General features: G+C 41.7%; 2 protein-coding genes across 2 annotated transcripts in view; both read left to right on the top strand.

The window, feature by feature from the left end:
• Positions 1-27606, top strand: part of LOC112432493 (NACHT, LRR and PYD domains-containing protein 12-like) — a 773783-nt gene that overhangs the window by 345725 nt on the left and 400452 nt on the right. Inside the window, exons 14-15 of the mRNA XM_076882532.1 lie at positions 6361-6537; positions 18523-18699. Of these exons, the coding sequence (XP_076738647.1) occupies positions 6361-6537; positions 18523-18699 (354 nt within the window). The remainder of the gene's footprint in view (positions 1-6360; positions 6538-18522; positions 18700-27606) is intronic.
• Positions 151-4097, top strand: LOC143416893 (NLR family CARD domain-containing protein 3-like). Its single transcript, XM_076882572.1, has 3 exons — positions 151-609; positions 2121-2294; positions 4031-4097. Exons 1-2 carry the CDS (start codon positions 170-172, stop codon positions 2278-2280), a joined length of 600 nt encoding a protein of 199 aa, XP_076738687.1. The 5' UTR covers positions 151-169; the 3' UTR covers positions 2281-2294; positions 4031-4097.

Genomic DNA, 27606 nt, shown 5'->3' with positions numbered 1-27606 from the left:
ATAATGCCAATATAAGGAGACGGGATGGTCCAGTTGACGAAGGATTGGATTGCAAATTGTCTTTCCCACACTGACTGGGCAAAGTGTGTAATAAAGGTCACTATTTTTTGACACCTACTTCGGCCTGGGCTTGCTTTCTTCTCTTCCCTAAATCGAACGAACCATAACAATGTATAAATCCCTCCAGAGTAAAAATGGCCACCTGGACCTGTTTGTTCGCTTCCTTCATGGCCTCTGTCTGGAGTCCAACCAGAGACTCTTAGTAGGTCTGCTGGGTCAGACAGAGATCAGTCCAGGAACCATCCAGAGAGTCATCAACAACCTGAAGGAGATGAACAGTGATGAAATCTCTCCTGACAGAAGTATCAACATCTTCCACTGCCTGATGGAGATTAACCACCTCACATTATTTCAGGAGATCCAAAAGTTCCTGAAGTCAGAGAAGGAACTGTCTGATCTGTTTCTCTCTGAGATCCAGTGCTCAGCTCTGTCCTTCATGCTGCAGATGTCAGAGGAGGTTCTGGATGAGTTGGACCTGCAGAAGTACAACACATCAGAGCGGGGACGACAGAGACTGATTCCAGTTGTGAGGAACTGCAGAAAGGCTGGGTGAGTCCAGATGTGATCATTAACATCATTGATCAGTGTAGGTTAGTAGTTTAATGTTGAAAATAAAATCAGATTGTAACCACAAAGTGTTTGTGTCCGTACGCTGCAACCTTCCACACCATTCCTTTATTGTACAGACTCAGCAGCAGCTCCATGGATCCCAAATCCAAGAGTGGAGAACAGATTTGAAGTGTGTCACATCCATGCAGTCACAGCTCTTTCCACCATGTTTCCACTGATATTAATCCTGTTCAATGACACGTTTCATATCAGTGAATATGTTCTTTAGGACGTCCACTGACATGTTTAAGTGTCCTGCTGGAAATCACTCAAATCATCCATGAAATCCATGAAAAATCCTTTTAGTGTTTCTAACTTCAGCCTCTGTCCTCTCTCTCTCTCCATCCTCCTCACTGCTTCTTTCACTGATAATCACACAAACATCGTATTCAGCTACAAAATAACACAATAATATCATCTGATGATCATTATTATAAGAGCAGGATCCATATTTGATATCAGAGTAACACACTGCTTGGTAATGTGCAGTCATCATCAGTGACTGTGGGTCAAACAGAAGCTCTCTGATTGGTTGCTGACCTTGGTCACCTGTCCACTATCACCTGTTTGTGTTTGCTCTCTCTTTGCTGTCTCCATCCTCTCTCTCCTTTCTCTCCCTCTCTGTCTTTGTACCGTCACTCAGGTCCAATGGAAACAGTGACATTTACAAACCAATCAAAGACAAACTGATCCATGTCAGGTTAGAACAATATTCAAAGTGAATACAGGCTGCTGCTGGACACAGACAGGTAACATCATTTTGACTTGCTGTCACCTGGATCTGGACTCATAAACACTGAAGCCCTGAACAGGAATACAAATCATTTTCTGCCAACTAGCGACACACCAGCAGATAATGGCTCAGAAAGCTCAAATGAGCCAATCATTTCTGTGTTTAGTTCTCCTGAAATCAGATCTGATATCAGCAGCTCTGAGTTCATTCATCATTATTGTCCAGTGATGAGATTTCTGCTCCGTTTGGTAACAGTCAGCAGGTTTTTCCTGCGTGTGGACGTGAACAGTCATACCTGACAGCAGGTAGCAAACAGAGATCATCTTTCCAGCTGGAACTCTACACTGAGCTGAACTCATTCAAAATGTTCTGGAGTCAAAACAGGAAACAGTCCAAATGTGTGTCTTCACTCTGACTCTGGATCAGATCTCAGTGACAGACTGTGGACATTATGGAAGCCTAAATGTGACACCATCTTCCTCCTTCATCTGCAGATTAAAGCCAAACAAAGATTCTCATTAAAAGTCTGCAGGTCTGAGAGAGACTCAATCGTTGTGTCATGTCAGACACAGTAAGAGGAGCTGAAGCACAGATGTGAAGAGCAGATTCATCAGATTATGACCTCACTCTGTTTTGTCTTCATATACATTCAGTCTGTGTTTGCAATGCAGATTTTCTGCTTTTATAATAACAAATTTTATATTTTCTATCATCACAGACTGGCTCAGTGTCGACTCTCAGAGTCTCACTTAGAAGTTGTGTCCTTAGCTCTGAAGTCCAACCCCTCCCATCTGACACAGCTGGACATGAGTTGGAACAAGATGCGGGATTCACCAGTGAAGCTTCTGCATGCTGGACTGGAGAGTCCAAACTGTTGACTGGAGACTCTGAGGTGAGTTCACTGACTGCGGATGTTGTTGTTTTTCTATATTTCAGGTCTTTGATTGATGTTTGAAACTGTCTTTAGTTCCTAAATGTTCAGGATGTGTCTGAAGACAAATGTGAAGAAGTTTGCGTGCTTTCAGAAATGTTGTCTTTCCAAACGACTGAACAACAGTTTTTCCTTTTGGCTCCAAATAGAAGTGACAGACTTGAGCAGGGTTCATTTAAAGGCTGACAGAAGTGGAGTGGTGACGGGGAGATGTTTGACAGGACAGTGTTTCAGCCTCCACAGGTTTATGTTGTGCTCCATCAGTCAGTGAAGATGAAGTGAGTGCTGATGAGGCTGTAGAGTGTGTGAGGGATGTGAATGAGGATGATGAAGATCTAATGATAGCAGATAAAAACAGGCTGCAGAGACTTTGAGCCATACAGGGCACACAGTGTGTGTACAGAACAGCTGAAATCATTATGGAGGCCTCACTGGGATATGGAAGCATCACAGTACAGCTTCAGTGAAGCATTAAAGTCTCTGATATGAGTTGAGAAATGAAGCAGCCAGAGCTTTTTCATGAGTGGAAATCCAGTGTGACTGTGAGCTGCTGCTACAGCCTCCAGATTAGCCAGCAGCTCATCCTGCTCAACATTTTCTCACCAACTTTAATGGAAGTGTGATGTTTTCAGCTGGAGTGATGGTCAGGGTGGCCTCCCTCTCCTCTTCTTCTCCTCTTCCTCTTTCATTTGTAAAGCCACTTCTGCTGCTTTCATTCATTTGGAAGTCCTGTAGCTGAGTTTGGGAGAGACTAACAGCCTCGGCAGTAGAGGGGAGAAAGGCTGTAACACCACCACTTTACTCTGTTCTACCTGTCACATCATTTTATCAGGAAACAAATATGCTCATGTTTTTACTATGTTTGGCTTGAAGATGTAAGAAGATCACATGGTGCTTTTTATTATTGTGTTGGTTGGTTTCCTGTCTCTTGGATGGAGCCCAGCTGTGCGTGGCCCCTGGGCCTGTGGTCAGAGTGTGTGCTGGATAATCCGGCCCAAGATGAGGCCAAACTGACATGGGATGAAATGTCTGTCACATAATTGAGCTTAGTGTACTTTCATTTCTGCACAATTTAAAAACAACCAAAACTTTGTTCTGTCTTTTCTATGTTATACTGTAGACTTTCTTTGATACTGTGTCGAAAAGGAGCAGCTTTTACTTTGAAGGGGAGCGGTCTCTGTTTCCTCTTCAGGTTGGATGATGGAAGCAAATGAATGTGTGATGTTCTTTCAGTGTTGCACTTTGTAGACGGTACCTGAGCACTGGTCTCACAGCCAGCTGCACATAGAGACCAGTGTTGTTAGTCCAGGTCAGAAGATGACTTGTTGGAATGAAAATGAGCTTGTAGTTTGTCTGCTTTAATAATGTGACTGGAAAAAGGTGTTGGACTTCAAATATGTCCATTTCTTTCACACTTCACCTTTAAAAGTGAAGCCTTGTGGTTCCTGGAAGGAAAAACACGACTTTTTCAAGTCTTTGTCCTGTTTTTATGAGAAATGTACGACTTTAATGTGAAACATTCAGAGTTTTTTCTCTTGTTGTGTTTGTTTGAAGCTACTTCCTGTTGGCTTCAGCTGTTTGGAGTTTCCATTTTCTACATTATGAACCTTCTTCAGCTCTGAACAGATGATGAAACACTGAATGATTTCAAGCTCACACTTTGTCTAATAAACTTACATCTTTCATTCTTTATACAGATTGGTGAACTGTGGTTTGTCAGAGATCAGCTGTGATTATCTGGCAGCAGCGCTGAAGTCCAACCCCTCCCATCTGAGAGTGCTGGACCTGAGCCTGAACAACAACCTGCAGGATTCAGGAGTGAAGCTTCTGTGTGGTTTTCTGGAGAGTCCAGGATGTGGACTTGAAACTCTGAGGTCAGTCAGCATGTTTTAGTTGTGCTGAGATGAATATGATGTGAAAGTTGTGCTGACACTAAACTGCAGACATCAGGCTGATGTTATACTGATCCACACTGAGGATCTTCATGGTAAAGTCTGTTTTCTTCTTCTCTGGTTTAGTCCATTGACTGTAGCAGAACAATGTTCACATTTCAAACAGTGATACTCAACGTATGGCCTGCGGCCCACACGCGGCCTGCCCACCTTTCCTGATTCAGAGAGAGGGGACCCTGATTAACTGTGTAGTGTTCTTCCTCACAGTTCTAAGTATCAGACGCAACAATGAATAATCCACAGCTGACTGTCTTTAGCAGGTCAAAGGTCACGGCACACAGCAGACAGTGGGAAATATTATAATTCTGATCATTTATCAGCACATATCCATATGTATAAAAACAAAGCTGACACTGTGAGACTTGATCAGAGGTGTGATCATCACAGCAGAGGCCTTTGTGTCAAAGTCACTGAGGATCAAACAGAAACACATGAGGCAGATTTTCCTGTTCTGGCTTTTTATAGCAGATAACCTTCAAAATATTCTGCAGTCCATCAAAAACTGAAGCAAACCATGAATCAACATGTGAACATGAGCTGATGCTGCTGAAGTGAAGCAAAGTTACAGAGGTTTGATTACAGACACAGCTGAGAGTTTGTAATCTGTCATCATTTTAAAAGGTTTAAATTTTTTCAGTATTGAACAGCAGAAATGAGGCCCTTGTTTTCGGAGGCCGACAGCAGTGAACACAACAGCAGACTGGTGCGTAATAAGCAGTGAATAATGCAGAAAACAGATTTTTGAAGGTAAACTGTTCTTGAAGTACACTGAGAGAGAGAGAGCTGTGCAGGAAGTAAACATCAAAGTCAGAGAGAATTCATGACGATGTTCATCAAACGTAAAGCGTAGTTTGGATCTTCTTTTGCTGCTGGTTCAGTCAGTTTTGGTTGGAGACAGATGAAATCTGCAGCTTCGGGATCTTTGAGCTGTCCACTTTCAGCCCCGACGGCGTGTCTGTGCCGTCGAGTGAAGGATCCACGCTCTGTGTTTCCATCTTTGTGTGTTTAGCTGCTGTCATTTACTGTTTTATCTGTTTGCTTGTTGTTGAAATACTTTTGGGAGCTTTAACCTGAGATTCAGGCAAAATACATTTATATTAAAAATCAATTCAGGATTGAATGAATCAACATCGCGTTATTCAAATTAAAACCATTTAAATAGGAAAATCCATTTATTTTTACACCCGCCTCTAATGCTGGGTAATGTCAGCTGGTCCATGTGCAGCTGGCTGTGAGGCTCAGGGAGCGTCTACAAAGTGCAACACTGAAAGAACATCATCCATAAATATTGAGTAATAACTGGACTCTCATACAGCGAGACTCAAATGCCTTTAAACATCAGCTTATCCTGCTGATCCAAGTCCAACACTGAGTTTGTAAAAACATGTTTGTCAATCATTTTGTTTGGTTTCTGAGGAAAATGATTCAATAACTTGCTGCTAATAGACAACATTTCAACATATTTCCTCATAACCCTCTTTTGTCTGACCATTTTATCCCATTTGAATTTGCAATAAAAGATCCACAGAATTTGGTGACAATAATGACAGTAGATGTTTGTGTGAAAGTGCTGGAAGCAAATGAGTGTGTGATGTTCTTTAAGTGTTGCACTTTGTAGACGCTCCCTGAGCACTGGTCTCACAGCCAGCTGCACATAGAGACCAGTGTTGTTAGTCCAGGTCAGAAGATGACTTGTTGGAATGAAAATGAGCTTGTAGTTTGTCTGCTTTAATAATGTGACTGGAAAAAGGTGTTGGACTTCAAATATGTCCATTTCTTTCACACTTCACCTTTAAAAGTGAAGCCTTGTGGTTCCTGGAAGGAAAAACACGACTTTTTCAAGTCTTTGTCCTGTTTTTATGAGAAATGTACGACTTTAATGTGAAACATTCAGAGTTTTTTCTCTTGTTGTGTTTGTTTGAAGCTGCTTCCTGTTGGCTTCAGCTGTTTGGAGTTTCCATTTTCTAAACATCTACATTATGAACCTTCTTCAGCTCTGAACAGATGATGAAACACTGAATGATTTCAAGCTCACACTTTGTCTAATAAACTTACATCTTTCATTCTTTATACAGATTGAGTCTCTGTGGTTTGTCAGAGATCAGCTGTGATTATCTGGCAGCAGCGCTGAAGTCCAACCCCTCCCATCTGAGAGTGCTGGACCTGAGTAACAACAACAAGCTGCAGGATTCAGGAGTGAAGCATCTGTGTGGTTTTCTGGAGAGTCCAGGATGTGGACTTGAAACTCTGAGGTCAGTCAGCATGTTTTAGTTGTGCTGAGATGAATATGATGTGAAAGTTGTGCTGACACTAAACTGCAGACATCAGGCTGATATTATACTGATCCACACTGAGGATCTTCATGGTGAAGTCTGTTTTCTTCTTCTCTGCTTTAGTCGATTGACTGCAGCAGAACAATGTTCACATTTCAAACCTTCAAAGAAGAAGAAAAATCCTCCACTGGATAATTCACTTTGAAACTCTCAAACTCTTCATTCCACCTTTAAGTCTTTCTGACAATGAAATCCAAAGCAAAATGTGCTTTTGCTTTACAGACAGCAGTCTAACACAAACATACACACATCATCCAAAACACAGTCCAACATCCAAATCTCCTCCACTGCCAGCATGAATGATGGGAAAGAGAAGGAGGAACACTCTGACATTCAGGGTTAGAATGAGTTTCATGAAGCAGACTGTGAAGATCAAAGCTGCCTTAGAAAGCTTACATGAATGAATGAGTGGACAGAAGTGGACAGAGATCATCTGAAGCACTTCAAAGGCTTTAAATCAGCACATTTCTCTTTATTCTTTATCAACTCTGTTAGTTTCTCTCAGGTTTCTGTGGAATGAAGCTAACAGCAGGCTAATAAGATGCTGACCAATAGGTTTCTATTAAAGGTTGTAATTTGTATATGAAAAAGTGCTTTGGCTCAGCAGAGATCAGCTTACAGGTAGAATACAGCTGCTGGATGGGATTAGCATGTCATAGCTATCTACTAACCTGCTAACTGGGGAATTTCAGGCCATCATTTTTGCTAACTGTTTATTCAGCTTAGGCTCACAGGGCTGGAGCCTGTGCCCTAGCTGTCAGAGGGGAAGAGGCGTGGTCCACCTGCACAGGTGTGCAGTCCATCACAGGGCCAAATGAGAGAGACAGAAAAGCACTCTCTCACATCCACACCTACAGCCAATTTAGAAGCACTAATGAACCTAAGCAGCATTTCATTGGACTGTGGGAGAACATCCAACCTCCACAGAGAGGCCAACAAGCTTCAACCTACAACCTTCTTGCTTTAAGGCACTAGTGCGAACCACTTTTCCCCATTTCAGCCCAAATCCTGCATCTTCCTGTTTCTGACTCCAGGCCAGCTCCACTAACACTTTCTCATCAGACACTGCCACCTAGTGGAGGAAGTCTTAGTTCCATTTGAAGCTTCAGATTACAGTTAGTTCCTTCACAAAGAGGTGGAGGTGGTGGGGCCACAGCACCATCATCACTGAGTGCCATAGGACACTTAACCTTTGTTTCCATATGCTGGGAACTTCCTGTTGTTCCTAGGAGGACTGGAAAATGTGTGAAAATCTCCCAGTCAGTTCCTCACAGCACACTTCAGTCATTTCCCTCCCACAGCATCAGGACCAGGGCTTTTTCTCTCTTTGGTCCCACTAAGAGATTTCCACAAAAACACCTCATCAGTGGGACTCTCAGAGCTACCAGCCCTTTGCTACAATCACAAAGCTCTTCATTGAAATCAATGATCAAAGCTGGAATCAAATGAGTCCAGGGGTCCGTTCTTCGTACCTCGCTAAGTAAGTTAGCTGGATTTGATTGTTGACGTGATCTTGGATCATTCGGTTCTCCGAAGCTCATCCGGGACTTGCTGTCATAGCAACAGTTCCGTAAGCGTAAACCTGCTTGGGAGCAGGCTTACTTTATGTAAACAGGATTAGATCGCGGCCACTCAGGTATGTCCGCTTCATTTATATGAAAGCAAAAGCGATATTTTCCCACTGTTTTTCCATAAATAAATATTATCAATGTAACTACAGATAATGCAGTATTTGATTCTTTTATTGATTTCATACATATACATACAGGTCATTTCCTAAAAAAAGGGAAATGTACTATTAATCATTCTATTTCATGTATTTGATTATTTCAGATGTAATTCATATTTTAGAGTAGTAATAGTAAATTACTTCATGTAATCAAGATGAGAGACCACAGCTATAAAAGCGAAGGTGGATTTGGATAGTGTGGAGCAGGGAAATTATTTTACCGCTATTGTTAAATAATTGTCATCAGTACCATTGCATTAAGAATATAATCTGTAGTTTATATTGCATTTAGAGGTTTAAACAGTGTCTCTCTCAGAAAGACTAAGTTGCAGGCTGACAGGAAGTTGCAGAAAGTTTGCAGAAGTGAAAGCAAAGTCTAAGTTATTCTGAGGAGCAGGCCAGACGAGGCCATTTGAATCACTAGGTTATTTAAAATGATCATTGCTTTAACAAAGTAACAGATAGCTTTAAGAAGGCCTTAAGATGCTTATGCACACAGTTATTATGTTTAGTAGAGGTTCTTGATTAAAACATTTATTTAGTAGAAGACATACACATAGTCTCAGTGAGCCTCCGTTCTGGTGAAAGGTCAGAAGTGCAACAGGTGACACAGAGAGCATGTGAGGTCAACACACACACACACACACATTAGTTAGATTTATTTAGAGAAGAGGTTACTCATGTCTGGCTGTAACTGCAAAAGTGTCTCGGTAAAAGAGGAACCGTTCCTTGTTGTCTCAGCAAGAAAGAGGAACAAGACAAGAATTGAAAGGTAGACAGGAAGGGCTAGCCATGAAAATAGAAGATGATGTTCTGTCTTAAAAGCCATGGTGGTGTTGATCTGATCTATGTATAAAATGTATCTGTGACGCATGAAGGGGCGTCAGTAAATCAAACCCTGATGCTATAAAATATCTGTTTATGCTTTGATTAAGTCGAGGACTACTGGCTGTCTGCGTACAGAGTGTCTTCCCACACATGTGTTCATTAAAATCATTGTTTGACCAAGATCCTCTGGACCATGAGTGGTTTGTACTCTCCCTCCTCAATTTTGAACCTTAACATTTGGGGGCTTCGTCCGGTGGTTGAGGAGGGAGGATTGGAGGTTTAGATGGAGAAATTTGGTGGTCTCTGAGGTGGTCTGACGGGCAGACATGAATTCCAGTGGTCAAAGTGAGTGGGCATAAGCCGGCTTATCCAAAAGGTAAGGCACTACCTGTTGAATTATTTCCAAAGTGTGCCAAATTGGACATGATAAAATTTAAGTCTACTCACTGAAGTTACTGGTGGATGTCTGTTTTGATTTTGATGAAAATTTCATGAGTTGAAGCAGTTAGAGTTCTGCTAAGAAGAAATGAAAGCAGTAAAGTCTGCTAAAGCAGTTAGAGTCTGCCAGGAAAAGTTTAAATACTGGGTTGAAGTCCCAAAGAAATTGAGTTAGAGTCTCAAGTAGTTTGGTAGGGAATTGGTTATTTTGTTGGTTAGAGTCCAAATTTGGTCATAAGAGTGGACCTGAGCGGTCATTTTGTGAGTTGGAGTCTCCATTGACCACTAGGTTGCACCTGCCTCAGTTATACACTTGTTTCGGGTGTTGATTGTTGTTCCAAAATATTATAAATTATCTTAGAACGGAACCGTGGGGGTTCTAGGAAGCGCAGAGCCCGGAGGTTACGCTCCCTCCTTGTCGTGGACGCGCGACATTGACCTGTCGGCGAACAGGGTTAGTTCAGTTTGGCTTAACTGTGGAGTACAGGGCATCCTGGAATGAAGCTAGGAGTTAGAGTCTCCTTACCGTTTGGAACGGTACCTGCGCTTTTTTGGACAGGAGAAGTTGGACTTCGGGCGTGTAACTTTAACTTAACACTTCAGGGTAAGCCTTGGCTGGGAAACGCCAAAAATAGAGCTTCAGGCAAAGTTTGGGTTGGTTGACGCTTTTAAATTGCGTTAGGGATTTTAGAGATGAGGCCAGAAACAGTTAAAGTCTTGATACTGGTTAATTGGTCGCAAAAAACTCAGGGAGTTTATCCGCTGGGCGGTTATTTTAAATTTGTCGAAATTGTGTAGGCGCTAAAGCTGACAGATCTGACAGTGGTTGTAAATATAAGACGTCGTTGTAATATAGAATAAGAAAATTTGGTGTGAGAGATCTCTGTGTGTCGAGTCAGTAATGCACTGACTGCCTGCTGCTATTTTTAGATGTGTGTGTGTGAGTGTGAAAATGCAAATTAGTAAGCAGTGAACTGTTTAAGCCACAGTTGGTTTTACAAATACTGCTGCAAACATTGTAGAGTGTGTGTTTAAAATGCCATTTATGTTTATTAGAGGACTATAAATAAAGTTTTGAGTTGCCGTAGTGGATGTATAGTAATTGACTGAGTTTGGATGTAGATATATAAATATATTGAGTGCACTGTGTATACTTAAGATTAACATATTACTTTCAGTAGTAACTTCTCTCCAGCAATAGTTGCTGGTGTGTTTTATTTTTAATTTCTTGTGTGTGCGGTGAGAATTAATGGAGGTTTCAATTTTTTGTTTGTTTGTTTTTTACTTGCTCTTTTTGATTATGACAAGCATGTCTAAAATACTCTTAGGACAGTGTGTTTTGAGTTATATTCCTCAACTCTGGTCACACTTTAAGTGTGTGAATGCGGTGACTAGAAGGTTTTGAATGATGAATAAAGGTGTGAGAGGTATTTCTTTGGTGATGTAAAGTAGGATGTTTTAAAGTTTGAAAGTGTTTTTAATTTAAGAGATGCATGAGTGATGTTATAAGAGTTTAGTTTATTTAAAAGGTGTGTGTGTGAGAGGATCATGAAATCATTGTGTGAATGAGGCTACATTTTAGATCAAAAGTTAGTAGAATTACAGAGGGTTTGTAGATTGTAAATACAAAATAAGTTTGATTAGCCTGGAGAAACAGCAGAGCAGCTGCGTGCTGTGTGTGTGTAACAGGAAATGGTGTGGGTGACAGGAAGTTTGCATGCCCATATAAGGTGACGAGTGAGCACCCAGAGAGAGAAACAGATGAGCTAAACTCTAGGCAGATTAAGTATGGAGGTTTTGAGAAAAGAAATGAAAAGGATATTAATTGTATGTTTTAGTGTGTCAACACAGATTACAGATAAATAAAGGTGGACTTCTCTCAACCTGGAATTTTGAGTACGGCGCCAAAACCACTAGAGTAGCATAATTGGGAGAAAACAGGCCAGATTTTGGCTTAAAAGTTTACAGCTTGACCTCACACTTGTCCCTATCCTGAGAAGAAGCTCAAAGGACAGTTAATCTCCTGATGAAGACCAACAGAACATCGCGGATTTGAGAAGAATTAATAGCAGGCAAAAGTCAGTGCTAATGAACCTTTGACACTGTCGACTGGCGATATCAGCAGCAGCATGTAAGGAACCACGAGGTGGAAACATGTACTGTAAATTACAGGCTGGGCAGTTGAACAGTGGGATAATGAGCTGTGGAAAGCACTGGACACTGATTGTCAGATTTGTCTTGCTTGGAGTAATCTTGAAAGGGACGAGTGAAAGGATCAACAGAAAAGAAGAAACCACGTGATGAAACATGCACGGTGGACAGCAGGCTGGTAAGAACAGTGTGACATGACTGTTTAAAGGCACTGAATGTGGTATTTTGCCAGGCTGGGACTTGATCCAAAAGGAAAATACTGAAGAGAAACAGAGAAGAAACAGACTGTGTTTGCTGGAATTCAAGACAACAAAAGGACACTGAGAGAAGAGGACAGTGACCAGTGAGAGGTGAAGCCGGACGAGTTCGACTGTGAGAATACAGGGTGTAATTGGATTGAAATGAAAGCCTGAACTCATGATGGTTTAGAGATGTCCACCGTCACAAACAAAGAGGTAAACAAGAATAGAAAACACACATAGACAAAGTGTTACATGTGAAATTATTTCTGGAAAGAATCAGAAGTGAGATAGTTTTGAATTAAGAAATCAGGGAAAAGATGCATGAATTAAACCTGACTATAACATATAGAGGCAATGAAGAAAGCAGCTTACACTTACTGAACATTAACAAAATACATAGGAAAAGCAATGAAGACCTGCTTACACGTATATACATGACATAAGTTGGGATTTCTGACCAGAGAAAGGGAAACGGGTAGTTTAAGTACTTATGATAATAATGAAAATGTCTCAGTTGTGTTTCTTTAGGGGCTAAACAGACCTGGATCAATTCTCCCCATGCAGCGGTCGGAAGAAACCTGTAGGTTAACTTGACTGGACATGCCAAGGCAAGTTTCTGGTTGAATTGTTTACAGCGCCATGTCTCCATAAACATGACAAGTGGGCCCTAACGTCTGGCTAAGGAGCAGGAATGGTGTTAATAAGGTGGGAACTTAGAATTTGGGTTAGCAGATTTGGGAAAGAAACTGACGGCTTAAGTGGAGAATTGTGCAGGAGTCTGACACACTGCAAAAGCAACATATGCAAGTTCACATACACAAACAGAAAATGCATTAACCTTATAAAGACAAGACAAGCTCATGGAGTTTAATGCATAGACACTGATTAAACCTGGCTAAGAACACAAACATATGCAATGAAGAATAGCTTGCTATTTTGTATGAATGATACAATGGTGTGAATGTTTAATAAAATACATTTGAGTTTGTAATTGAGGAATAGAAGAAGCCATATGACAAAGGGAGTGAGTTATGTAAACAAAAAGTGATTAAAGTAGTTTTAAAAGAGTGACTTAGGAGTGCTCTCTCGTACTGAGTGATCAAAACCAGTGATCACTGTAGAAAGAAATAAAATGATTTAATGAGTTGGGAATGTTTAAACATATGTTTCTGTTGTTACAGCTTTTTGAGAGATGACTCAGTATGCACATTAGCTGGAGTGAGTGGTGACGTAGGAGCTTCCTGTATGTGTGTGACTGAGGAAGTGACTTTCAGAAGAGGAAGCATGGCAGACGAGAAGTGCAGATTGGGGTAGGGAATTTATAGTTTAGCGATTATATGATGTCGTAAGGGGTCTTATGCTGAATTTAAGTGCATAAGGGGGTGATTTTTGTGTGCAAATTGTGTGGTTTTAATGAGACTTTCGGTGTATTGAGGAGGCGAAATTATGTGGTGGCAAGACTTGTGTGGTTAAGGTTGTTGAGGTTGTTGTGGTGATGGGTTGATTCTGTCAGTTAGGTTTGGGTTGTTGTTTTTGTTTTTAATAGAGGGAGTTTTAGGAAACATGGACATGTCTAAAATTGGGCCCATTATTTTGTAACAGTGCACTTAAAGAAAACCTCTCAGGTGATTTTGTTTTGTTTTTATGAGCTAACAATCAGCTCTATTTTTCCATTTCTGTTTTAAGCAGGCCTGCAACAGTGAATAACGGCGCTGAAAATTCTCGGGAAGAGCAAATATAAGGCGGCTTTCCAGATTACAATTGGCTGAGGAAAAAGCTACCTGGGGACAATTCAGGTCGTAAGTCCCTGTAAAAAGGATTTTATGCGAGTCAATCCAGTCCAAAAGCATAAAGAAATATTTTCCTATGGAAAATAAAAAAATGACTGAGCTCATTTTGCTGAGGGTGGAGAATCTGACGCGGGAAGCTCCACTATTAGCAAAAATATGGAGTGAATGTTTGAGTGAATGTGAGGATGAATAAATGTGGACAAACAATTTGCTTTTACCAGAGAAAATTTCTGTTTTGTTTTGTTGACTGGGGTTAGATTATGGGATTATAGTATATTGTTGGGAGAATGCCAAATGCTAAAGGGGAAATATTTTTTGATGTAACTCAGTTACCATTAATTGTAGAAACAAATGACTGATAACTGTTCTGTTTTAAGTTTATTTTTATGACATAGATTGGAACATGAGTGGGGGAAAACTGAGCATTTTTAAGTTTTGTATAGTATCTTGACACATGAAATGTATCAAGATAAAGGGGGGTTTAGGGTTTATTAATTTAATTGTTTAATAATTTAGGATCATTTCAGGACCTTTTGGGTTTTTGATCAGTTGGATATGGTAAAACTGAAACTGTTATTTTTAAGTTAAGGTTAAAGGATTAAAGTGAACTTGTCACGGTTTGCGGGGCAAGCCGTGTGGAGTTGTAGAAAAGGACCCAAAAGGCGGCAGCTCTGGTGCAGGTGAATATTTATTTACAACGGTGGGCACAAAACAGCACTGGTGGAAAAACAAGAAACCGGAAACCTAAACTGGGTAAGCTAATAACACAAACCAGAAACGAGGATGCAGGGAGGTCCGGGGAAATACACAAGAGACGCAGGGAGACCGAGGGGAAACAACACAGACGAACCAGCAACTACCATAACAGAAGACACAACTTAAATACACCCAGAGAACACAGGGAGATTACACACAGGTGGGGAACACAGGTGACACTGATAAACATAACGAGACAGGGCAGGAGTGAACACAACATTACGCATACTGACGAGAGACTGTCAAAGTAAAACAGGAAGTACACAGAGGTTCAGACAGGAGGAGAGAGAGCACGGGGAGAACACAGACATAACAGGTTGGGGGAAACATGGAATAAACACAAAGAGAGACGAGAGCTCATAAATACACAGAGGGGCACAAGGGGGTAAGAGTCACAAAGGGAAAAAACACTTAGGGAACACCACAACAGGACACCTCAGAAAACCTGGCCTAAATAAGGAGCGAAAATACAAGGAACCAAGAATACTGGGCCAACATGGCCCAGGACCATGACAGAACTGAATCCTGTCTAGAAGATACAATACCAGGGTTCAAAGCTGTGAATAAATCTTAGAGGGAAAATTAGTGAGGGTTGAAGGAGTAGAACAGCTTTGATTTCTTTTTTGATTTCTAGAAGTACAGAAGTTACACATACAGATATTACATAGATTTATCTTTAGGATAAAGGGGAGAGCTTATACGTAGAAATGATTTTTATACATATTGCATTTTGTGCCTTTAAAGGAGTTGTGGCTCAATTTGTCTCTTGAGGGTCATGAGCCTTTGGCTAGCGCTATGATTAGCCAATCTACTGTGAGGATAATATGAGTTCATGAAGGATTGCACACGCTTACAGACACAGAGTCCAGAAACACACATGACAGTATTGATTCCAGGCATAAGGCCTAAAATTCATTTAGCTTTTAATTGAACTTAAAGAAGGACCAAAGAGGAAGGAAAGCATATATTTTGGTTAAGTCTGATAAACTAGAATTAGAAGGTATTGTTACATTAAAGGGAGCAAATGAAATAAAAAGGCTATACCAAAAACGGGTTATAACATAGGAAATGTGAGGTTAAAATGAGGTTAACACATAGGACGTTGAAGAATATATATAAATATAAGTCAATAAGTTAAGAAGATAATTAGGATCAGGCTTTTGATTAAAGAGTCCCAGATAGGATAAGTTAGGGAGGTGCAGGAAAAGGTGTTTTGTTTCCTTTGTAGAAGATCTCAGCGACCACAGGAGGGGCGAGGATCCTGGAGATCTCGAGGCCTGCTGAACCACCAGAGAGGGTCTGAGCGAGGACACAATGTATTGCGACCTCTGGTGTTCCAGAGGTCGAGAGAGGGAGTGTGGAGCAGGGAAATTATTTTACCGCTATTGTTAAATAATTGTCATCAGTACCATTGCATTAAGAATATAATCTGTAGTTTATATTGCATTTAGAGGTTTAAACAGTGTCTCTCTCAGAAAGACTAAGTTGCAGGCTGACAGGAAGTTGCAGAAAGTTTGCAGAAGTGAAAGCAAAGTCTAAGTTATTCTGAGGAGGAGGCCAGACGAGGCCATTTGAATCACTAGGTTATTTAAAATGATCATTGCTTTAACAAAGTAACAGATAGCTTTAAGAAGGCCTTAAGATGCTTATGCACACAGTTATTATGTTTAGTAGAGGTTCTTGATTAAAACATTTATTTAGTAGAAGACATACACATAGTCTCAGTGAGCCTCCGTTCTGGTGAAAGGTCAGAAGTGCAACAGGTGACACAGAGAGCATGTGAGGTCAACACACACACACACACACATTAGTTAGATTTATTTAGAGAAGAGGTTACTCATGTCTGGCTGTAACTGCAAAAGTGTCTCGGTAAAAGAGGAACCGTTCCTTGTTGTCTCGGCAAGAAAGAGGAACAAGACAAGAACTGAAAGGTAGACAGGAAGGGCTAGCCATGAAAATAGAAGATGATGTTCTGTCTTAAAAGCCATGGTGGTGTTGATCTGATCTATGTATAAAATGTATCTGTGACGCATGAAGGGGCGTCAGTAAATCAAACCCTGATGCTATAAAATATCTGTTTATGCTTTGATTAAGTCGAGGACTACTGGCTGTCTGCGTACAGAGTGTCTTCCCACACGTGTGTTCATTAAAATCATTGTTTGACCAAGATCCTCTGGACCATGGGTGGTTTGTACTCTCCCTCCTCAATTGTGAACCTTAACAATAGACAGGATCCTTTGGCTCAGCGCGACAGTGTGCTCATAGAGAGATCTCGATTTTCCCGTGAGGATATTATTTACTTAACCAACTTGTTGACGAGGGGGTGCAGGACCACCACCTGTATTTTTTTTTTGCTCTGCCCTTTTCTTGGTTGCTGTTATAAACAAACAAACAGATTATTTCAGGGTCTCTTTTCAAGAGACTAAAAGCAATATAAGTGATAAATATTACCATTTTGTAGAATATTCTTATATTTCACTTTTACTTGTTCCCTTGTTCTAGTGGGTCCTGTTGTGGCTCTAATGTGAAAGAGGATATAATGTAATATAATATAATAAATTTACCCTACCGCCTACTGGTGTTGGCCAGAGGGGCCGATGGCGCGATATGGCAGCCTCGCTTCTGTCAGTCTGCCCCAGGGCAGCTGTGGCTACAACCGTAGCTTGCCTCCACCAGTGTGTGAATGTGAGAGTGAATGAATAGTGGCATTGTAAAGCGCTTTGGGTGCCTTGAAAAGCGCTATATAAATCCAATCCATTATTATTATTGTTATTATTAAATTACTTACGAGTTTAATTTGTCAGCAACTTTCTGCCAGCCCTCTCTCCTTGCTTTTGCAGCTTTGCAGTGTTCCCTTGTGTTTTAATTAAACTCTGAAACTCCTGAAATCCCTCAATCAAGAGTTCTTGCTCTGCTGCCGAAAAAAACTGAGCGCGCTCCTTCGACATTTTCGCAGACCAATCAAAGGGTTGCCGATCAATGTTTCTACTATCGATGCGTAGCCCCTTTTAAGCCACCCAGTGATCTCGCATTACTTCATCCAGCTGTACTAATCATCAACAACAGGTGTGTTCGGAGAACCAGAATAGCGACCTCAAAGTTGGCGCGATGATTTGATCTTTAATGTGTCATTTGATCTTGGATGTAGTAAGCGAGGTACGAAGAACGGACCCCAAGTGTTCTGCTGATTCAGCATCACATTCATCTTTGCTCCTTGTTCTGCATCCCCACCATGGACTTCATTCCTTTCCAAGCCAGCCTTGAGTGTCCTTTATTCAGCTCATCCTTTGCTTTACCTTTACACCTGATTTTAGCTGCTTTATCTCTCTTTCAACAAGTTTCTGTGCCTCAATCTTTTTCTTCTCTCCCTCATAACAAGACAGCTTCTTCTGCCTGAGAACATGTTGGAGTGATTTACTAATCCAGGGCTGCTTATTGGGGAAAATACTTCCTGTTTTCAAAGTACTCCCCATTTTTCCCAGAAAGAAATGTAAGTAGAAATTGATGATCTAAGTGAGAACATGAGCCTTTAAAAAGTCCCAGTGGGTGCAGTCAAAGCAGTTCCTCAGTCCCAGTATAGAGTCTTTGGTCCAGACTGGAACAACTGTGTGCCCAGTTTGAGCTCTCTTCAGTCCTGTGACCTGACAGACCCAGAGGGGCCATCACATCACATTTAGAAGCTCCCCTAATGGAGCCACAACACATGTCCAATACTTAGTCTGTCTTGTTGGACCAATTGGAAGAAATGATTCAAGGACTTAGTCACAGAACAGAGATTCAGATCTCCAAAATCCAACTGGCTGCATCAGGACATATAGTCTGAAACTCTGCACAGTTTCCTGTTTGAGGTTTCCATTTGTTAAACTTCTACATTCTGAACCTTCTTCAGTTCTGAACAGATGGTGAAACACTGAATGATTTCAAGCTCACACTTTGTCTAATAAACTTATATCTTTCATTCTTTATACAGATTGGAGAACTGTGGTTTGTCAGAGATCAGCTGTGATTATCTGGCAGCAGCACCGAAGTCCAACCCCTCCCATCTGAGAGAGCTGGACCTGAGCTACAACAACAAGCTGCAGGATTCAGGAGTGAAGCATCTGTGTGGTTTCCTGGAGAGTCCAGGATGTGGACTTGAAACTCTGGGGTCAGTCAGCATGTTTTAGTTGTGCTGAGATGAATATGATGTGAAAGTTGTGCTGACACTAAACTGCAGACATCAGGCTGATATTATACTGATCCACACTGAGGATCTTCATGGTAACGTCTGTTTTCTTCTTCTCTGGTTTAGTCCATTGACTGCAGCAGAACAATGTTCACATTTCAAACAGTGATACTCAACGTATGGCCCGCGGCCCACACGCGGCCTGCCCACCTTTCCTGATTCAGAGAGAGGGGTGTCAAGGCTCGGCTGTGTGGCAGGCAGGAGGAGGACCCAAAATGCAAAACTCACACACACGGGGATGAACTCAAAAGGCAGCTTTATTGCTGACAAAAGATAATAGGAGATACAAAACTAAACTGGGAAAAACTAACATAAAGCTCACCAGGAAACACGGGGGAATCACACACAGCATGAGGGACGACGTCACGCTGAACAGAGGGAGACGCAGACAGAAATACACAGAGGGTTAACGAGGAAAGTGGGAACACACGGGGAACACAGGTGACACTGATAATCATAACGAGACAGGGCGGGGTGAACTGAACATGACATGTACGGGCGTGAGAGTCACAAAGTAAACAGGAAGTGCACAGAGGTTCAGACAGGAGGAGAGAGAGCACGGGGAAAACACAGACATAACGGGCTGGGGAAACATGAAACAACCACAAAGGGAGACGAGGGCTCATAAATACATAGAGGGCACACAGGGGGAAGAGAGAGCACGGGGAGAACTTAGACATAATGGGCAGGGGAAGCATGGAATAAAACATAAGGCGAGACGAGGGCTCACAGATACACAGAGGGGCACACAGGGGGTAAAAGCCATGAAGGGAAAACACTTAGGGAACAACACAACAGGGCAACTCAGAAAACATGGCCTAAGCAAGGAACAAAATACAAACATACAAGGAAACTAAGAACACTGGGCCAACATGGCCCAGGACCATGACAAGGGGACCCTGATTAACTGTGTAGTGTTCTTCCTCACAGTTCTAAGTATCAGACACAACAATGAATAATCCACAGCTGACTGTCTTTAGCAGGTCAAAGGTCACGGCACACAGCAGACAGTGGGAAATATTATAATTCTGATCATTTATCAGCACATATCCATATGTATAAAAACAAAGCTGACACTGTGAGACTTGATCAGAGGTGTAAACTTACATCTTTCATTCTTTATACAGATTGAGGGGCTGTGATTTGTTAGAGATCAGCTGTGATTATCTGGCAGCAGCACTGAAGTCCAACCCCTCCCATCTGAGAGAGCTTGAACTGTCTGGAAACTACCTGAAGGATCCAGATGTGAAGCAGCTGTCTGATCTTCAGCAGAGTCCAGACTACAGACTGGAGACTCTGGAGTAAGTAGAGTGATGGAGTGAGTGGGTGGTGCTGTCAGCAGTATTGTACTAAACACAGTCAGTATGAAACAAAGATCCAGTGTTTCCTGTAAAGGTGCAGCTTCTCAGTGAAGCTGTGAGAGGAGAATGGTGACAGGCTTCAGGATTGGACACAAACACTTCCTGTTTCTGACCTTTATGGTCACCATAGTAACAGCTGACATGCTCTGATCAAACAGTGTCAATAGCCAATCAGCTCTCTGAACAAAGCAGCACGCAGACCAATGACTGCATTCATTTCCTAGTTTAAAGCAGTGAAGAACACAGTCTGTAGGTGAGGAAGAATTTAGTGAGAGCAGATGTTTGGATGGAATTCCTCCAGTTAACAGCTGGAACCGTCCATCTGGATTGTTGGGCTTGTTGTTGGGGTTCCTACAGAGCTCAGAGTGGACACACCAAGGTTCTTCTAATGAATGAAAGTCCAAACTCAAACTAGGAGGGAAAAACATTTTCATCAACTTCAATAAAAATCCAAAGATTAGAAAAAGTGAAGCAACAATGAGTCCTAGTACAGTCCCAGCACTGAAGTCCCTGCTGCTCTTTATACTGGATGTGCTGCATCACTGACTGACAGCTGATGAAGAGTCTCTGGAAACACTCGTTTATCTCCTCCGCTCTTCCTTCTTCTCTCTGCAGGTGGAGGTTTTTGTAAACAGGACGGTGTGTGTGCTGAGAGAGGAGGAGCTGTGTCCTGATGATCCAGAGAGGTTGAAGCAGCAGCAGCTTGTGTGTAGAGACGCTCTGACTGGGCCATGTTACTGGGAGGTGGAGAGGAGAGCTTCATCCAGCAGTGACTGACAGAGGAATGAGAAGAAGTGCAGATGACTGTCAGTGCTGCAGAGTGAACTGCTCTGAGAACAGCTCCACTGTCAGACACAATGTAGAGTCCAGCATCATCCCTGTGTGTCCCTCTGGATCTGACAGAGGATCATCAGTGTATCTGGACTGCTCTGCTGCTGCTCTGTCCTTCTACAGTCTCTGCACAGTCTCTGTCTGACTCTGGCTTCAGACCCTCCTGGATCAAACTCACCTGGAAAGACTTTCAAACATCACTCAATAGATTTGAATAGAGAATATATTTGATATATACTGTAGATGTACTGTAGAGTTGCAGTTTGTCACTTGTAAATACAGTCTGTGAGCAGCTGTGAGCTGAAAGATCTTTCTAGAAGCACGAAATGTTTTCACTCTTCTGTTGCTTTTTCATATATTTCCACAACATTAATATTGATCCCACCTGTCTCACCTGTTTCATGCTTTTATACATAATAACAGGACACGTGTGATCTGAGCGCTGCTGTGGTTGCTGTGCTGCACTTCTTCATTTAGATAACAGAGACATCTAGTGGTTCAGAGGGAGAACTGCAGGAGGCGGAGCTGTGTTTTAGCATGGAAAACTTTTTATCTTTTAGGCGCAGATACAAATATGACAAGTATCAGTGTAAGATACAAAAGGTCACATCAGTTAGCAGAGGGAACAGTGATCACACAGCAATGTAAGAATAGAAACATAACAGTGAATCTGGACATGTATACAGATGGAAGCAAACAAACAGGATGTAACACTACATTAAAGCCACAAATGGGAAGAAAACAAAGCCAAAGGAAAATATATTTGATCTCAGGAATCCAAATCAGATGCTTTAGAGCAGGGGTCGGCAACCCTGGGCACGCGTGTCACAGCTGGCACTTGAAGGGTTAACTGATGGCACGACCATAGCTGGACTGGCCATCAGTGTTTGTCAATTTACTTGAAAAAGGTAATCAGTAACTAATTACTGATTACTTCCCCCAAAAAGTAATCCTGTTACTTTACTGATTACTTATTTTCAAAAGTAATTAATTACTTAGTTACTTAGTTAATTTTTAAAAACACGATTTATAACCTGAAGAGGTGATAAAGCGATAGATCTTTCAGCCCAATTTTACTTTTTCTACATAATCCATCATACAAAATGTAATCAAATGGAAAAGCCTCTCTTTTTAAAACTTGTTTTATTAGTTTTAATCTTTTAACTTCATGCATCAAGCAAAAATTTAATTATATGCAAAATTCTCTGACTGGAAGAAATTTGTTTAATATTTAAACCTATTTTCTGCACATTCCAGCACATAAAATAAACTATTTTTGTGTTTACACTCAGTCTTTCAAATAGATGCAAGTAAAACACAGCAGAAGATAAATAAAGTCAAAGACTCAGCGGTCCTTTTGCTGTATTTTCACCTGTAAAGCAGAAGTAGGGTAGGCGGAGGTTTACCCTGGTGCAGGTCTGCCGCTGCGGTCAGTTGAAGAATCCGCGAGTTTCTCTGTGAGTTTCCCATTGCGTCGTTGCGCACTTGGTGCTTTCTTGGAAGTTTAGGGGTTTTTTTTTCGCTGTAAAAAGAAGTTTTCTTCCCACGCACAACGGACACTATTGTTTTTGTCACTTTTTATGGAATCAAACTTAAAGTAAGGTCAGTACTTCCACGCTTTAAACGCTGCATCCTCATACTCTCTCCCGCACTTGATATATTATCCATTGTTGATCTGCACACAGCTGTTTTCACGAAAGTCGCACTCGCTTACATCACTGTCATGAGACATTCTTGGAAAAAAAAATTACGGTTTTAGTAACGCAGTAACGCAGCGTTCCTACAGGAAAGTAACGGTAATCTAATTACCGTTTTTGCAATACTTTACTTGTTACTTGAAAAAAGTAATGGGATTACAATAACACGTTACTGCCCATCTCTGCTGGCCATCGGGCATACCGATGGTGATTTTTCGTTTTTATGGGCTGATGATGTTTTTTTAAATGTTTTTGTAACAGTATAAACGATGAAAGGTGGTGGATTGGCCGGATGCTGGTTGATGTGTAAAAATAAGTCAGTTGTTTGGTGGTGGCTATGGCGGAGCTTCAACAGAGGCAGCAGGTGGATGAGGGAAAGGGGAGGCAGGAGGAGGAGAGACCCGAGACGGCCACCGGTCCGAGTGTCAGGTGAACTGAACTTCAGGTAAGAAGTTATGACCTGCAGTCTATCTGGGTCAGATATAAACCAAGTTTAGGTGGAGTTTATTTTCCTTGTGCTGACTTTTTACAGTCAGTTACAATAACTCGTACTGCTACTAGCTAGCATGACGGAGTTTCTATACAGCTGGGTGGTGCTATGATGTTACTGATAGTGAACTTTATTTTAGTAGAGTTGCCAACCGTCCTGTAAAAAACAGAATCATCTCGTATTCAGAGAAAATATTACGCGTTTCGTGTTGAGCTGAGAAGGAACACAGTTTGTCCCGGACTTCAGCTAGAATGGAAAAGACACAAAGCTGGATTTATTCTGTGTCTTTACACTGTCATTCTCTCCCCTCCCTCTCCTGTTGCTACTTCAATCATGAAACTGATCAATGATCAGCTGATCGGCTTTCTCTCTTGTGTTTTTTATCGCTGAATTTGCGCCAGAAAGAGGAAACCAGCTGATGTTGCGCTAAACAACAGCAGCACTTTTAAGCTTGATCAGCTGTTGTTAGAATTTATTTAACATTAATTTCTAGTATCAGCTGATGTTTGCTGGAGCCACAGCTGTAAAACTGCTGGTCAGGATGTCAGTTTGGTTATGTGGTGAGAGGGAAACATGAAGATGAAACCAGGAGATGTCCTTACTGAATCATCAGAGCTGAGCAGGTGATGGAGAAACAGGTTTACCTTTTAGGTGACATGAATGAGTTGAAGGGAAGTTATGAACTGTTTCTGAGAGACAAATAACACAAGGATCCTTTTTCTAAGTAGCTGACAGCTGGTAACTGTGCAGGGGCGGGTCTAGCAAAGTGTTACCAGGGGGGCAGGTAGGGCATTAACAGGGAAAGGGGGGCACAAAGAAATACTTTTCTTTCTTATTCTCATTTAAAATGTCTCACTTTTAACAAATAATTATCTGAATCTTACAATCAAAGTTTTCATCTGATGTAAAATGTATAGAAATCCTACATATACCAACAAGACTGTACATCACTGTCACAACAGCGTTTGTTTTCATTCAAAGGCTTTATGGCTTTAATACCTGGTGGGCCGGTCTCTCTAGTCAAAATGCCCGAGACAATTTTTTGTCCCAGTCCAGCCCTGGGCACGACACGCAGTGAATTAATCTGAGAAGGTGCATTAAAAAATAAATGGCCGGGCCAGCGGTGCACATCGCAAATTAGCTCACATAGACACATTAGTTGTGCCGCTTCTTAATGACGGTATCTTAGCTAACAACCCCAACTACCAGATTCAACTTGTAATTGGCGAAAAATAACTTAGCCTACCAGTGAGAGGGACGTTGCTAGCTGTCAGTTTTTTCAAGCAATGTTGAAAGTTCCACATTCAGACACTTCAAAAGCTTCAGGAGCATCAGCACCACGTAAATACTCAGATACATCTGGATACTTGAGACAGAATTCACAATGTGTTTTTGGGACTTTCAGGTGTTTGGACCAATGTTTTCTTTTCTGATCAAACCAGAAAGCTTTAATGAGCAGCTGGGTTTGTGTCGCATTAACTGGCTGGACACAGAGGACATCGAAATGCAGCTGATTGAACTGAAAAGCTCGACTCTGTGGGGTCAAAGTTTGCAGAACTACGAACACAGCTGGAATCCACAGGTATGCGTGTTCATGGAGCTGCATTTTCACCTGCTGGACATCACTACCTGACAGGTTTAACTGTCTTCAGAACATTGCAGAGGCCTTATTGACAGTATTCGGCTCTACATATCTGTGTGAGCAGATTTTCTCTCACATGAAGAGAGTCCTCAGGTCTGAATGCTGGACACTCAGAGACCTGTTTCTCTGAATGGGAGACCAGAGATCACATTAACATGTGTGTCCCTGTATTAAGAAACATGCCATATTGGCCCAGTTTATTTTTCTCATCATTGTTTTTTTTTTTTTTTTTTTTTTTTTTTTTTTCTAAATAACATCAGAAACAGCAGTATGCGACATTACGTGATGGCAGAGCTTCAGTTCATCCTTTGTCATTTTTTTTTTTTTTTTTTTTAATAAATAGGACAGGGGGAATGAATGAGAGAAAGAGGGGGAGAGAAAGAAAGAAAACCAAAGGGGAGAAGAGACGGTGAGAAGGGGGGGGAGCGAGAGAAAAAAAAAAAAAAAGAACTCCTGGGTCACCTGTATGGAGAAAAAAAAAAAAAAACAAACAAAAAAAACAAACAGAGGAGACAGCAAACAACAAAGAGCAACATAATAATAGAGAAAACAAAGCACCATCACAATAAACTAGCTAGTCATAGATATCAATATTTACTAAATAACAAACGATATTGTGCAGCACGCAAGATAGACAGCGCACAGTGTGCTTTGAGGCAGCAGCCAAGAAAGCTTTAGTCCGCGTCTGTGAATACCCATGTGTGCATACCTGTGTGGATCAGCATGCTTGCATTCCAAAGGTTTCTCCATGTAATGATCTGCTAGGGAGTGTGGGGGGGCCACAGCCCCGTCCTCCAGGGTGTGAAGCGGGTATGGAGGAGATCAAAACTCCAGACATCCAGAGGCCCCCAGAACACAAGAGACCATGGAAGACCAACAGAGGGGCTGCCGCGCCACTGTTCCAGTAAGAGCTGAGGAGAGTCCCAGATGAGGGCTCGCCCAGCAGCCGCGGAGCAGAAGTCAGGGGGAGTTGCAGTGACGCGCCCGTGAGCTCCGCCGGCCCCCAGCTGTGCCTGAGTGACCGAGCCCCAGGCCGAGAGGCCGGGGGCACCCCACCTCCAAAGGGGCCCGAGCGAGCCCCAGGCCCCAGGCCCTGACAAGCGGCCGCCAAGGAGTGAGCCGGTGTGTACCCGGACACCCACCCCCAGACACAAAGAACCACCAACACACCGACACCTGAGGGAGTCCGCCACCGGCAGGGGAAGTGGTGGTGGGTGGAGATAGGCCTCCAAACCTTGGAGGGCCTGAGGTGTCCCCAGAGAGGTGGCGTCTGATACCCAACCTGACATATAGACACAGACATACAGGCACACACAGACACAAACATCCATTCCCACCCTCATGCTCTCATATGCACTTACTCCACACTCAACCGACGTGGAGACAGACATAAAGAGACGCTGTATACACGATCACACTCCCCAAGCGTACTCTACGAACCGGGTCTAGGTACCCTTGCCCCTGGAGGGGGGAATTGCATCTCATCATTGTTGTGAGGAGACCATAAATAGCATTTGTATTTTCTGTTGTACAGTTCATTTGCTGTTATGGATAAAAAGTCTTTTTTGTTTCGAAAAAGCTGATAAATATTTGCTGATAGCTGCAAACATCTACACACAAATATAATCCTATAAAGTGGTTCTATATAGTGTGTAATTTATTGCTAATGCAATCATATGGCACATTGACTCCTGAGGAAATTTTAGATGCACTCATCATCAGAAAGGTTTGCCGACCTAAACCAGGGGGTTTAGAGCATCATAGAGTTTTTGTGGTTTGTTTTCTTTAAGTCATTTCACAGATTTTGTCTATAATTTCAATTCCTTGAATAAAACAACAAACTTAGGGGATGATTTTGTAATCCGACTTTATGTATGAAAGATTTGAATAAACATAAAACAATCTTCCAACTCAGTCGTCATTCTTATCTTGTGAAATCAAACCAAATGTTCTGTTGTCTCTAAATCAGGGATTGATGAAATCTTTGGTTGCATCCATTTATGAACATGTTCTCATTCATATTAAATCGTAGTCTAAGTCCTTCTTTAGAGGGATAAATGTCATTCATTATCTTCAAATGTGTTTCTGTTGTTTTGGGGGGAAGTTTGAAGTCCATTGTTCAAAGTCTGTTAATGAAACTTTATGAAGTTTATGTAGGATGTTTTTCCTATTTTGTATTTGTTTGAATTATGATGTATTTCTGACTCTTTCTGCCATGATGCCAGGTCTCTCTTGAAAACAACATTTTTAATCTCAATTAAATTTTCACCTGGAGAAATAAAGATGATAATAATAATTTTGTCTTCAGGGAATCATTTCTCTGTAAAACAGCTTCTTCTGAAACTCTTGTTACATTTCTTTTTTATTGTTTGCTGGTTGTAGAAAAATGTCATCGTCTCTGTGTGAACTTAAACTCTACATGTGGTGTCAGCTATAAACGAGCTCTAGAGTCTAATAACGATGCTTTTATTATTGTCTGGTATCCAACCTAACCCTGGGCCTCTGGCTGAATGTGAAACACCAGCAGATGGTAAAAACTGTCTGGGTTACACGTGCATCACGTCGTGTGCTTCCTAACATGGATATGATTGGAATCTGGGCCTGTTCAAGCGGTGCTGGTATCATTGTTGTTTCTGAGACTTTCCAAATCTTTACTGGATAAAAACGTAGCAACTGATGGATTTAACATTTAGCACTCAGACTGTCCCAGAAAAGGCGGAGGTCTGGAAGTTTATGTGAAGCTCTGTCTTGCTGCTCAAGTCTTGTTCTCTCCATCTGCACCTCAGCCATTTGAAATCTTGGCCTTAA

The sequence above is a fragment of the Maylandia zebra genome, linkage group LG3 (assembly GCF_041146795.1).
Source record: "Maylandia zebra isolate NMK-2024a linkage group LG3, Mzebra_GT3a, whole genome shotgun sequence".
Lineage (NCBI taxonomy): Eukaryota > Metazoa > Chordata > Actinopteri > Cichliformes > Cichlidae > Maylandia > Maylandia zebra.
This window is presented reverse-complemented; position numbering and strand designations above follow the sequence as displayed.

What these genes read in the sequence shown, in the direction of transcription:
- LOC143416893 (XM_076882572.1), top strand. Translation starts at nt 170, where the DNA reads ATGTATAAATCCCTCCAGAGTAAAAATGGCCACCTGGACCTGTTTGTT. An exon ending in AGGAACTGCAGAAAGGCTGG is followed by an intron (nt 610 to 2,120) that starts GTGAGTCCAGAT and finishes CTATCATCACAG; the next exon opens with ACTGGCTCAGTGTCGACTCT.